Raw genomic sequence first — 14,108 nt, 5'->3', positions numbered from 1 at the left:
GCTTTGCCGGCCTTTTATGGACAAATAAGCTCTTTTCTTGAAGGCCCCAATGTCGTAGTTGTTCGGGAACACCGCAGGTGGCAAATCGTTCCATAGTTTCACCGTACGCGGAAGGAAGTTGCGGGTGAAGCGGACAGTGGTGGAGCGCCAACCATCCAGATGGTGCGGATGGAACTGGTTTTTACGGCGTGTGGTCCAGTGGAGGCAGTGGTGGAACTGTGCGGCTGGTAAAAGGTGGAACAATTCCTCAGAGCACCTCCCGATAGTAGATTCTGTACAGTATACAGAGAGACGCAACGTCTCTTCGCACTGACAGTGGATCGAGCCTATCGGAAAGCCTACGGTCATCGACAATTCGAGCTGCTCGGCGTTGGATGCGGTCAAGAGGAAGGAGTTGATACTGTGGGGCTCCAGCCCAGAGATGAGCCTTGTACAGCTGAAGTCGGTGGGCCGGCTTGAAGTACTGTCTCGATCTACTGAGCACACCAAGTTTTTTCGAGGCTAATTTAGCCTTCGCTTCCAAATGACTGCGGAATTGAACGTCACTCGAGATTTCAACTTCGAGGATTCCGATATACTAAGGGGATTACTTTTAAACCGATGTTCTACGACAAATGGGGTCTTTTTAGCGGTGAACGCGCAAACCTGTGTCTTTAGGGGATTGAACTCGACAAGATTAGGTTCGCCCCAATCCGAGACTTCTTGGAAAGAAGACTCGACCTCAGACACAAGTTTGTTTCGACTCTCATTGAGGCTTTCCTTTGAGGTGGGATAATCGATATATCGATATAGTACATCGATATAGTAGACATTGTCTACTATATCGATGCGACGTTGCCGTGTTGTAGACAACAACGCGTGCGTGACACATGGTTCGCGCGCAAAATTTGAACTCGGCGCCAATTTTACTGTGACCCGGCGGCGGCGGCGGCGCGCCGGGGTCTCTCGGCGGCGGCACGCCGGCGTGGCGCGGACCTCTACTGTGGCATTAAAATAACTATGTATTTTATCGTTATTGTGGTAGAGTTCTAGCATAAATTATTGTCCGTTATTTTAAAAATGGTAGGGGAGACCGAGGGGAGTTGAAACAATTTTCACGTTTTGTTTGATATAACTCATGCTATTATCAGAAATCTTATGGTACTGGTATCAATCGATAGGGTATTCTATACACTTGCGAAGGGTTAGCATAAATAAACGGTTAGCGTTATACATGGTGGTGAAAAATTGACTTAATCGTAACAAGTCACCTTGTTTCAATTCCCCTCATACCGAGGTAAGATGAAACAGAGGTCGAGGAGAGTTGAAACATTATGATTCTGGGGAGTAATAGGAGCTGAAAAATAAAAATGATGATTTAATTCAAAGGTTTTAATTAAAACTTATATTTTCAAGTAATCAACGACCTTTATAAGTAATATTTTAATGACATATCAGTCAAGTAGGTCTAATACAAATAATAAACACCTAAATTAAAAAAAAAATAACATGCGTAACATCAATTATAATCAGTCGAATCAACAAAATGTTTTACATTTTTATAAAACTAAATCTTTGACATAAAATAGTTAATAATCAGTCGTTTTTAAAGTATTACAATCAGTACCTACTATAAACTATTTCATCATCATCATCATCATTAACAGCCCATGTTTGTCCACTGCTGGACATAGGCCTCAGTCATGGCACGCCATTGAGCCCGGTCATTCGCTCGTTGACGCCAGTTATGCCCAGCAACTCCACCTTATCATGTCGTCACTCCACCTTGTAGCAGGGCGTGCTAAACTACGTTTGCCGAGCCGCGGTCTCCACTCTAGTACATGTGTGCCCCAGCGGTTGTCCGTTCTGCGGCACATATGACCGGCCCACTGCCACTTCAGCACGCTAATCCGTTGAGCTATGTCGGTAACTTTCGTTCTCTGGCGAATTACTTCGTTCCGGACTTGGTCCCTATAAACTATTTAAGGAACAATAATCTAAAAAATGTCAAAGACAAAGTTCTCCACCAGCACAAGCTTCATGAACCCACAATTGGCATTTCAGACATTGAGCCCACTTTTATTTGGATCTATTATTTGAATATGATTCCATACAGCAAATGCAGCAGGGTTCCTCTTCTTCTTCATCTCTATCTTCGTTTCTTGACAACCTTAACCTTTTTAGTTTCACAGCCTGGTTTTGATCTTTTTTTAGTTTTAGTTCCTCCAGTAGGCATACTTTAACAAATAAACACATTAAATCAACAATAAAATCCTATAATCTTCGTACTTTTTTGTTATAATCAGATATTAAATTGAAAACAAGGAGAGTTGAAACAGTCTGTTTCAAATCACCTCGGTGAGAAAAAACCTCCCAATTTTTATTCAAATCACGATCAAGCAGTAAATACACAGAAATCAAATTTACCAAGTATATTTCAAGAATCTATAGATAATAAGTTTTTAAAACATATATAACTCAACCCAAAAAACAAAACCAATATTAAAGTACGAGCATCGTAAAAAATCATGAAATACTTACTTTTTGCGATTTTCGGCACATGTCATTCAGAACTACACAACTGCACAAATGACGCCACCGGCGTGAACTGACGCGATAGCTGGTGGAGGGAGTTGGTTAAAAAAGACGTTGCCAGATCGCTAATAGTTTTAGGTTCCGAGAAATCGGGGCTGTTTCAACTCACCTTTGTTTCAAAACCCCTCGGTCTCCCCTACTTAACAATTTTTACGTACTTTTTCGATATCCTTGTAATGAAGTACACCATCTTGATCGTTGTTGGCCTTCAATGGTTTCCTGTGAAAAAATAATAATTTAGTTAGAAAGTCTTGTCAAAAAGAAGACGTTATTAAGTAACTATGATTTATACTTAATTCTTTTTATTTTTAAAGGACTTAGGACGCTGAAACAAAATTTTCTGTGACTAAATGTCCATGAAAATTTGCGTCTAATGTAATTAGAATAAACAGCCGATGTAAGATAAATTGACCAAAATCTATATTACTAGTTAAATGACCGTATGAATTGTGAGTCCTCGTGAGAATAATATTATGATTTTAAAATGAGTAAAAAATTACTCTTACACAATACACATCTGACAGCCCTATCCGAATATAGATTTTATGTAAGTAGGTATATTATTATTCATTTCATTAATATATTTTACAAAAGAAACAATTTAAGTTTAATTAGGGAACGTTTAATTATTAATATATTTTCAGGATTATTTCAACATTTGTTAGTAAAGAACAAAAAGGATTAAAAAGGTTTTGTTTCTTTGCTTATTTGAAGAGTACAGTGACAGTCCTAAGTACGTAAATTAAATATTATTTACCTGAATAATATAATTAAATCTTTATAACAATAACGTCTAAGATTAGAATATAATTTTGTTTCACAAAATTATATTTTATATACCTACCTACTTAGTTTTTTATTTGTTATTTTAAGTATAAAGTTAATTTTTTCGATACCTCTAATTTTAAAGGCGTCTACATTGGTTGATTTATTTCAATAAAACTCGTGTGGCTTTCAAGTTTAAGTATTATTTATATTTAAAGTTTAAGTAGATTATTATTTTTCTTAAACATTCAAACTAAGTATTCAATATATTTTTTGATACAGATAGAAATATATTTCGTTTTATGTTTTGAGACTTTATGTGAGCTCCAGTCCATACAGTTAAATTGTAGAGCGAATTACAGACTTAAAAATACTTTTTATTATTTTTGTTTAACAATTTATTAATGAGTAAATATCTATTAGGTACCCAAACCTAATAAGATGAGATATTTATAAAAAAAATACAATAACTCTATGTAATATATCGTTTAACGACGGTTATCTTTTGAATTGCTTTAAAATTAAATTTGCCGCAAAATAAACAAGTCTTAAATACAATTGATAAAAAATATCTTGACCTTAAGTTAATTGTCGATTATTATTCAAAATATATACGTATAAACAACAGGTATAAACTATAAACAACTGTATACCTAGTTAAACTTTGCGGGAGCGATTTGACTTTTTTAAAAAGAAATAAAAATACAATTAAAATTAAACTTATTTAATTACTTAACTATAACAAGTGGACGATTTGGAGTCACAAATGTTAATGCTCAGAATTACATACATGGTACCATCGATACAATATTGCGAAACAAATGTTTTTCAATAACTGCAATGCTTATGCTAAATTGCAAGAACTCTCCGGTGGTCTTGCTGAGGCCAGCGGAAGGCTATTGCTCAACCTAATACAGAGGGTTGGGGGTGGATGCGTAACTACCTAGTAGCAATGTTTGTCAATATAAATGAAAAAATCGCGAATAGAGATCGTATTTGTAATGTCAAATAAATATTTCTCATAATTTGAATATTTTTATCGCGAATTGTTTAATCAACCTATATAGAGCAGGCTCCAAGGAGATGTTCGTTTGCATAAATCGCGGACCTAAATCTGACTTCTGATATATATTGTATAGATCCCAGACATCCTATAGACAGATGTTGCCAACCAGTTTTGTGGTCCCCTTCCCCGCACCCCGGTAATTAAATATGGCATACAAAGAAAAAAATAAACATTTCCAAAACATGCCGCGTGGGGTATCAAATGAAAGAGCTTATTGAGTAGATCACGAATATATAGCATACTATAACATTTCTTACACTTTCTCTAAGATTTTTTAGAAAATTTACGAAAATGGTCCATTTTTGAGTTAACTTTAAACCACTATAGATTGAAAACTCATGAATATATTTTTTAAATTATTATTTTAAATAATTAACAATAGTCCATTGTTTACGATTCAATAGTTCGTACAGTGAAATAGTTGCATGGGGAAGAGGGGGGAGCATCCAAAGATGGCGAGTATATTTTCAAGTTTATGCCAAATCTAATCACACAGAGGCTGATTCAAGAATTTTCTGCCATATTTTTCATTCAGTCAAACACAAAGACAGTGCAGAGATAATTATTCTAAGCCCTGACACCGATATTTTTGTATTAGGCCTTTATTTCTGGCATAAACTTGAAAATATACTCGCCATCTTTGAATGCTCCCCCCACTCCCCCATGCAACTATTTCACTGTACGAACTATTGAATCGTAAACAATGGACTATTGTTAATTATTTAAAATAATAATTTAAAAAATATATTCATGAGTTTTCAATCTATAGTGGTTTAAAGTTAACTCAAAAATGGACCATTTTCGTAAATTTTCTAAAAAATCTTAGAGAAAGTGTAAGAAATGTTATAGTATGCTATATATTCGTGATCTACTCAATAAGCTCTTTCATTTGATACCCCACACGGCATGTTTTGGAAATGTTTATTTTTTTCTTTGTATGCCATATTTAATTACCGGGGTGCGGGGAAGGGGACCACAAAACTGGTTGGCAACATCTGTCTATAGGATGTCTGGGATCTATACAATATATATCAGAAGTCAGATTTAGGTCCGCTATTTATGCAAACGAACATCTCCTTGGAGCCCGGTCTAATAGAACTTTTGCTTTAGCCAAATGGTGCAGTGATTACGAACTATTTCAGCAGAATAGATTGTGTGGATTCTCTCACTTTAAAAATATACTATACCAACTGTGACACTACATGAGGTGGCATGAGTATAATATACTATACTAATAACATACAGACTACTCTAGTCTCTACAGCTAGAGCTCTCACAGCGAGTCTCTCTAGTCACTAGTTTGTTTGAGCAGGCTAATCTCAGGAACCACTAGGCAGATTTTAAAAATCTTTCACCGTTCAATGTTTAATATTCACATACTTAGGAATAAGTATGGGAAAGGCAAGGAAAGACTTCATATTATGTACTAGCTTTCCGCCTGCGGCCTCGCCCGCGTTTTCCAAGAAAAACCCGCATAGTTCCCGTTCCCGTGGGATTTCCGGGATAAAACCTAGCATATGTTGCTCAGTGAAGATGCTGCTTTCTAATGGTGAAAGAATTTTTGAAATCGGTCTAGTATAGTTTATGCGTGAAAACCATACATACATAGGTAATTAGAAACCTTTCCTCTTTATAATATTAGTATAGATATGTGATATTTTAATTTTTTTTTGTAGATTGTAGGTATTTTGAATGTATTACCTATATATTATTATGTTTGGTATTCTCGTTACTATGTGAGATAAAAATATTATATCAATTTTGAATCACGATACTGCTTTGCTCTTATTATGTATTATGTTTTTAAATCTGCTTTGTCATCGTACCTGCTTATCTCAGGAACTACTGGTTTGAATATTAAAGAAGTTATTAATATTAAAGAGTTATTAATATTAAAGAGTTTAGTAGTTCTAAATTTAAAACTTATATAAAAAATGTACTAGTTCAGAGAGCGTACTACAGTATTCAGGAATATATGGACGATAAAAACCCATGGAGGGTTGTCGCGTAAAAACCACAGGACAGTTCTTTGGCATGTTATTATAATATATGATGTTACATATGTATTTTGTAAAATTGTAAAACTGACATGATTTAAAAGAGCAACTGTGGAGTTTCTTGCCGGTTCTTCTCCGTAGATACTGCTTTCCGAATCGGTGGTAAATTTTAAAATATGTAATGACGTTTCAAAAGTGCTTCTATAAGAAGTCTAATTAAATAAATAAATGTTTGAGTTTGAGTTTGAATTGAAAAAAATCTGCTTATTTTTTAATAATATTTTTATCTACATTTCATTAGCCTACAGTGCCTAAAACCAACAGGAGCGGAGCATCAATGAAAAATGTTGTAAAAAATTTCCTTTTGAGAGTAAAATAGACGAAGTAGTCTGGGGCAGCTAATACCTACTACAAAATTTATAGTATAATCTCTCTCTTATTGTAAACTAGTGGTCCGCCCCGGCTTCGCCCGTGGACCGTGGTACATACTACATACCTATTTCGCAATAAAAGGTAGCCTATGTCCTTTCTCGGGTATCAAAATATCTCCATACCAAATTTCATGCAAATTGGTTCAGTAGTTTAGGCGTGATTGAGTAACAGACAGACAGAGTTACTTTCGCATTTATAATATTAGTATGGATATGAAAGTTTGTATTTTGTAAGGATATATTAATGTTTATTCCTGTTTCACGGAAAAAAAAACTATTGAATTGATTTTGATATAACTTGGTAGTGATGTAGATTATATACCAGAATAACACATAAGCAATACGGGCTTTTGCCTACGGGTTCGTCCGCGAGACACCAAAGGGTGAAAGTTGAAACCGCGCGGCACAGCTAATAACTGTACCTATAGCTGTGCCTATAGTATACACCTATCTTGTACCTATATTAGCAACTGTACGACCTATATATGGCACAGAAACCCAACAAGATTTATATTACGCAGTACTGTAGAGCGAATGTAACCCTGAACTATTTTGATCTCATTCTCTCTGACGTTTTACTTTCGCAATACTTGTATTAAGATTGATTGTATTCAATCTATTTGATAGGTCATCATTTAATTAAGAGATTCTCTATACAAAATAATGGTTTATCTGTTTTTTTGCGCGTTGAGAGAAAAATTGTAAAATTTCAAGGTCATGGCAATACCACATCATGGAGTAAGGCGACGATTTTGGTATCTTAAAATCTTGCCAAAGAAGTTTCACTTCTGACACGTGTGCTCAGCACACACGATCTCTTTTTCCTTATATATTTTATTTAGCTCGAAATATAATATGTATCTAATACATATTATCATCTCATCACCCTGTATTTTTATTTTTTAAACCTTGAGACGTCAAACAGATTTTTTATCTGTATTTATTATTATCTGCTATAGAACTTATTTCATTACATGAATACAACATATATAAATATAAGTAAAATGCGATCATTATGCGGTTCTATTATCAAATGACGTCACTAAAGAAATTAATAACAGCTGCTCGTATCGCTGTTATTATCTCAAATAAATAATGGGTCAGAATAATACTAATAATACAAAAACAAACATAAGTACATACCTAATATTTGATGCTTTGGTTCTAGTAATGGTTGCTACGGCCTACGCTACATGCCTTTACCACGTACAGATAATATATTATAACCCTTTACCGGTCTTTTCTTGTATAATATTACCTATCTCTAAATTAATAGGTACCTATAATAATAGGTACCTATAAATAGGTACCTAAATAAATGCGAAAGATTGTGAGGATGGATGTATGTTTGTTACTCTTTCACGCAAATACTACTGAACCGATTACAATGAAATTTAGCACACGTATAGAAGGTTACTTGGATTACTTAGGATAGGTTTTATCCCGGAAATCCCACGGGAACGGGAACTATGCGGGTTTTTCTTTAAAAGGGGGCGAAGCCGCGGGTGGAATGCTAGTAATAAATGTTCTACCAAAAAAATTTTTGATAGAACAATGAAGAACAGTTAAAGAGCCAAAAAAAGTGCTAAAAATTAATTTCCCCCCGCCAACTTAAGAGATCTCACTCAAGCGACAGCCGAGGTTCATGATCACCGTCAAGAGGGGGCGCACTTGCGCATGTTTATACCAGGGTATAGCTTCTAGTTATTATTCTGTGGCAGGGCTAGCTACTATTTATTATTCTGTGGCAGGGCTAGCTACTATAGTTTTTTATTATTCTGTGGCAGGTTGAACCTTCTGTTCACCCACGTGTTCGCGTTAAGATGTAGCAGCCCTTCTGGCTAACATCGAGAAACACCACACAAGAAAAGAGTCCTTACGTCGTATGACATTTGGTATTTTTCCGTGATTATTATTTTATAATCTGATGACACATGAGTTACTATCGATATTATCGTAATTGCATAAACAACAAATTTGTTTAGTCACGTATTTGCTCATAATATTATGCATTCATTTATTAATTAAGTATTATTTCCTATTTATTTTCTCTATACATTATGTTTAATATGTATGTATTTGAAATCCATTTCCGACTTGATTTCACAGAATATTCTTGAATAAAAATCAATTCGATAAATGATGTTTAGATTTTGGTATGTATATGAATGAATGAATTAACACTTTCATTACCACTACGATTTTCACGATGTTTTCTCGGATGCCGCCTACATTTTACGTTGGACTCGCTAGGCGAGTCCCCGGCGCTGCAGCACGAATTGAATCACTCGCCAGGCGAGTTCAGTGGCATTGCGTTAGGGTAAAAACAATGTTTTGTTATTTTTGTGGCCGTGACAGTATATGTTACGTGTTTAACGCAATAAAAAAGAGTTTAACTAACATACGGTGTAATTTAACATATAAAAATGGCAAGAAACACTATAGATAAAAGAAAAGGTAAGTTTGTTTCGTAATTTATGCAGTGGCTCTCAATCTTATAAATAGTGGTTATTGTTGAGGTTATATTTTAAATATCTAATATTGTTTTTATAAACAGGAGGTTTACAATTCGAATAAATAAAAAAACAATTTTACCCGGAAACATTTTGATACGGGCTTTTTAAGAATATATTTTAAAAAACAGTTTTAAAATGTCGGCAATTGCGTGATAAAGTAGCGTGTAAGGTAACCTTTGCCTATATAATAACACCAAATTCGAGCCCCTGAAAGGTGTAGAACACAATCCGCCGTTGTTTTACGAGTGAATGTGACTTTTGGTAAAATGAAAATAAAAGTATCAACCGTACATATAGATATTTCATTAATAAAAGTTTGAGAATCTATGTCAGTGAACTCGTCTAGCGAGTTCAAGGCATTGCAGAATAGTTTATTTTCTTTCGATTATAAACTGGGTCTGCACACCCGGCCCACCACGTAATTCTTTAGATTAGGGTATATTTAGTCTTCAGTATCATTTTAACCAGAAAATACACATGCATTTTGGAAAAAAATAGCAAAAACATTGAACTCGACGGGCGAGTCTACGGCGCTGGAATAAAATTTACGTGGACTCTCCGGGCGAGTCGGTGGCACTGAACGTGTTAAAGCATGAAAAATTCTTTATTGCACACAAAAATACAGGATTATAAAATACTAGCTTTCCGCCGGCGGCTCCGCCCGCGGTTTCAAAGAAAAACTCGCATAGTTCCGGGATAAAACCCATCCTATAGGTATTACTCGTGGATAATGTAGCTTTCGAATGGTGAAAGAATTTTTTAAATCGGTCCAGTAGTTTATGAGCCTATTCATTACAATCAAACAAAGTTTTCCTCTTTATAAAATTAGTATAGAAGAGCGATATACAAGTTAAAATATGTGCAGAGGGCGGTCTTATCGCTGTAAGTGATTTTTGCCAGACATGAGACAACCCGCAAAACCATGAGGATTACCTACTTACATATTTTATGGTGATGATGCATTACATTTGGGTAGGTATATTTTGCTTTAAAATTGAATAAAATCTATAAATAATTATGTCGTAAATCCATACTAATATACTAATAATATCTATTATAAATGCGAAAGTAACTCTGTCTGTCTGTCTGTCTGTTACTCAATCACGCCTTAACTACTGAACCAATTTGCATGAAATTCGGTATAGAGATATTTTGATACCCGAGAAAGGACATAGGATAGGTTTTATCCCGGAAATCCTACGGGAACGGGTTTTTCTTTGAAAACGCGGGCGAAGCCGCGGGCAGAAAGCTAGTAATAAATATATAAGTAATAATACATAATAACTTATATATAATGTCATAGTATATTTATAATGTCAGGTCACTAATACGATTTCTTCGTACATGAGTAATTTGAAAAATATTATACCATCAACATTGCCTACTGCAGCTTAACTATATACCTACTAGAAATTTAATAACGAGAAGATAGGACATAATCCAGATTCATGTACCTGGTAGTTAGGTATCTTTAAATAATATGTCGCGGAAGAATTCCAACAAATACCCGCGGCCCCATCATTAAAGCGGCTCGACGGAACACAGTGGGGTTTTAGTCGGTAAGAATCCGACATAACCCACGGCTCCTTCCCCGGGGGCCGTGGGTATCTTTGGAAGATTTCCCCACTATAAAAAAAAAGGTATCTTTAAATAATATGCTATACTTAATCAGCTGATTCTATCGAATATTTAAGTTATGCAAAATAAACTTGATAAATACTTACAAAAGGCGGTATATTAGATCTAACTATCGGATAACGGTAATTATATTGAAGGGAAAAATACGAATGATGCATGTTTACTATCGTTATTAGTCAGTATTGGAAGTGATTAAATTTGATAAGTTAATAATAGCACAGAATATATAATTGATAATAGTCTTAATTAGCGTATGTTTAACGTAAACAGGCTAGTGTTTTTATGAAATATGGTTTGATTTGAGTCCTTGGGAAGATAACTAAGTCAAACATAATATGTATTTTGCTTCACTTAAAGACCATATTGCAATACATTTGTTTATTATTAGAGCTAAGTGCCAACGACTTACAATATCTTTTTACAATTTTATATTATCTTTGTGCAATATTTGTACATGTTACGTCTTACTGTAACTGTTACTATTGTACCACGCCAACTCTCCTACTTCCCAGCTCTCCTTTGCTTGGTTGTCTGGAAGAAATCGCTCATGAGCGATAAGAACGCCTACTGTAGCTAAACCTCTTGTGCTGATTTTTATTGTCTTTCTGTCAACTTCATCTGTGTGTACAGTAAAGTGTTTTTATTTTTTTTATTTTAATAATATTTAGACTTTCTATAGGTATCTAATAATTATTTATATGTATTTTATATTCTATACGAAAAATCGAATTCTCTCGATCAAGGATTCAAGATGAGAGGAGGAACGAGAACTGAATTTAAATTTAAACCATGTTTTTTATCAATATCTACAAATAATCTTAGAGTGTAATAAAATAACTACTAAAAATGTAGTAGGTAGTTAGATAATTGTGCACATTGATTCTGCACATTGATTGACACTATTATTTACCTCGATTGAAAAACTGCATTTCAAACTTATTTCGTACGTCTGTTCGTCTCTATATAAAGAAACTATGTACTGGACGAATTTAAAAAGCATGCTTTACGGTTACGTGATACGTTAGCAGTAGGATTAGGTAATTTTATTTCAAGTTTTCACGCCTTTTAGTTAAAATAGAGCAAATAAACACGTCGTGGTTTTTAAGAAGCATTGATCATAGATGGATACAAAAATATGGTATGATAAACTCATGACCAGTTTCAACTTCAAAAAAAGGAGAAGGTTCATCACTAAGGCATTTTTTATCAACATTCGCATGATTTTTTCGATGATTTTCTTGTACATTAACGGACCTAATTTATATAAAGGATAGAACCAAGGACTTGAATGCAAATACGCTTTCAATTCATTATATTGTACACTAGCTAACCGCCCGTGGCTTTGCTCGTTGTGTCTAAAACCTATAATATACTTAATTCTTCCTCTTGAATCACTCTATCTATTTTAAAAATCCGTTGCGTAGTTTTAAATATTTACATACAAAGGGACATAGGGACAGAGAAAGCGACTTTGTTTTATACTATGTAGTGATAGATTACGAGTTATAATATCGCACAGATAGTATAATAATAGTACTACATCAGTATTTAGGACAACAGCTGATGAATGTTGCAGTAATGTCATATAACTTGACTAAGAGTTAATCACAAAGTTGTGAAAGGCGTCCAGTATAAATAATTTGTTTAATATGAATTAATATGGACAATTTTTTATAACAAACGTGACATTTAGTGACGGAACTGGTAAAACTTCTTTGATTATTATAATTATTTACATACTATTAACCTTTTAAAATGCTCAATTCAGGAATTTAGTCTCGTTGATTGACTTAAATTTGTTGTTATAGACTTTACTAAAACTATATAAGTATCTTATTAATGTTAAACATGTACCTACCTAATTGGTCAATCGAATCTAGGTAAATCACAAGGTAAATAATTTGGTTTTATTTAAATCTGGTCAAGTGACATAATTAGTTTAGACTTCAGGCCCATGTTGAAAAAGTTATGGGTCATTTGAATAACCAGGTGACCTATCTAGAACGATATAAGAGCATAAAATAATAAGATTCAGCACTATGCCGTCACTTGTAAGCTGTTCAACTGAGGGCAGATGAGAATTTGAAAGTAAAGGTAGAGATTTTTTCCCCTTGTCTCCATGATTTTTGTACGGCGTTGCGGAATAATGGATTATAAAAGCAGTATTGAAATAGTATGACAGAGATAGTAATTAGTAGGTACTAGGTACTACATACTAGTTGTACAAAAACTATTCAATTTATTGATACTATCGATTTTAAATTATTTGGTTCAATTTAAGCTTCAATTTACGTTGCAAATATTTGAAATTAAGTTACTTATGCTGGTCTTGCGTAAATGCCCTTACCTACAAACGAGTTTTGTGCACCTCCTTTCCCCAAATTGCATTTACCTTTAAATTAACCTACTAAAAGCAATGTGGTGATTTCTTATAAAATACCAATTATTTAATAATACTAGAAATATTGTTATTAAATCGTTAAAAGACAATCAGTTGAGAAAATTGTGATGCAATTGGTAAAATTCCAATTTATACGATTATATTCATTAGGAAGTAGAGTCTGCGTTGATATCAATAGAAAATTAATTGTAGCGATTTATTTTAAAGTTTTTTATTCTGAATAATAATAAGAGGGGAAAAACACTGCATTGCTGGTAGGTATGTTTTAAGTTTTTATGTGGGTTATGGAAAAATTGTTAAACTAAGTATATTATTTACGAAAAAATATATCTAAATTCCATTAAAAAATTCCAGAAATTATTGATGTTTACATATTGATAAAATACAGTTGAGGGACCCATAAAATATGATATTATTTATTACTCATATAAAATAGAGCAGGAAGTTTAGAAGATACCACAACATTATTATTTATTTATTAAAGTATCGAATAAACAACCGTTAAATTAAAACAAAAATAACCAGTGACCTTTGACATTCGCGCCAAATGTCACTTTGACATAAACAAACGCCATGTTAAAAAGTAATTGTCAAATGAAAAGTCGTACTCACAGATTGGCAATCGTACAGTGAAATCAGGCACGCTCTGCTTATTTTATGTTATTCACGTGTTCTTTGGTAACTAGCCGGTAGCATACTGGCTGGTTCTCAGAGATGCGG

General features: G+C 34.0%; 1 protein-coding gene across 1 annotated transcript in view; it reads right to left on the bottom strand.

The window, feature by feature from the left end:
- LOC149897678 (phosphoenolpyruvate carboxykinase [GTP]-like) overlaps positions 1-14,108 on the bottom strand; it is a 32,013-nt gene extending 17,905 nt beyond the window's left edge. Inside the window, exons 1-2 of the mRNA XM_090116276.1 lie at positions 14,001-14,108; positions 2,733-2,793 (exon numbers count right to left, since the gene is read on the bottom strand). Of these exons, the coding sequence (XP_089972402.1) occupies positions 2,733-2,764 (32 nt within the window). The 5' untranslated portion in view covers positions 2,765-2,793; positions 14,001-14,108. The remainder of the gene's footprint in view (positions 1-2,732; positions 2,794-14,000) is intronic.

The sequence above is a fragment of the Colias eurytheme genome, chromosome 25, assembly GCF_061535395.1.
Source record: "Colias eurytheme isolate Ceu_HAF_F1 chromosome 25, ilColEury1 Martin Lab GWU primary, whole genome shotgun sequence".
Classification (NCBI taxonomy): domain Eukaryota; kingdom Metazoa; phylum Arthropoda; class Insecta; order Lepidoptera; family Pieridae; genus Colias; species Colias eurytheme.
This window is presented reverse-complemented; position numbering and strand designations above follow the sequence as displayed.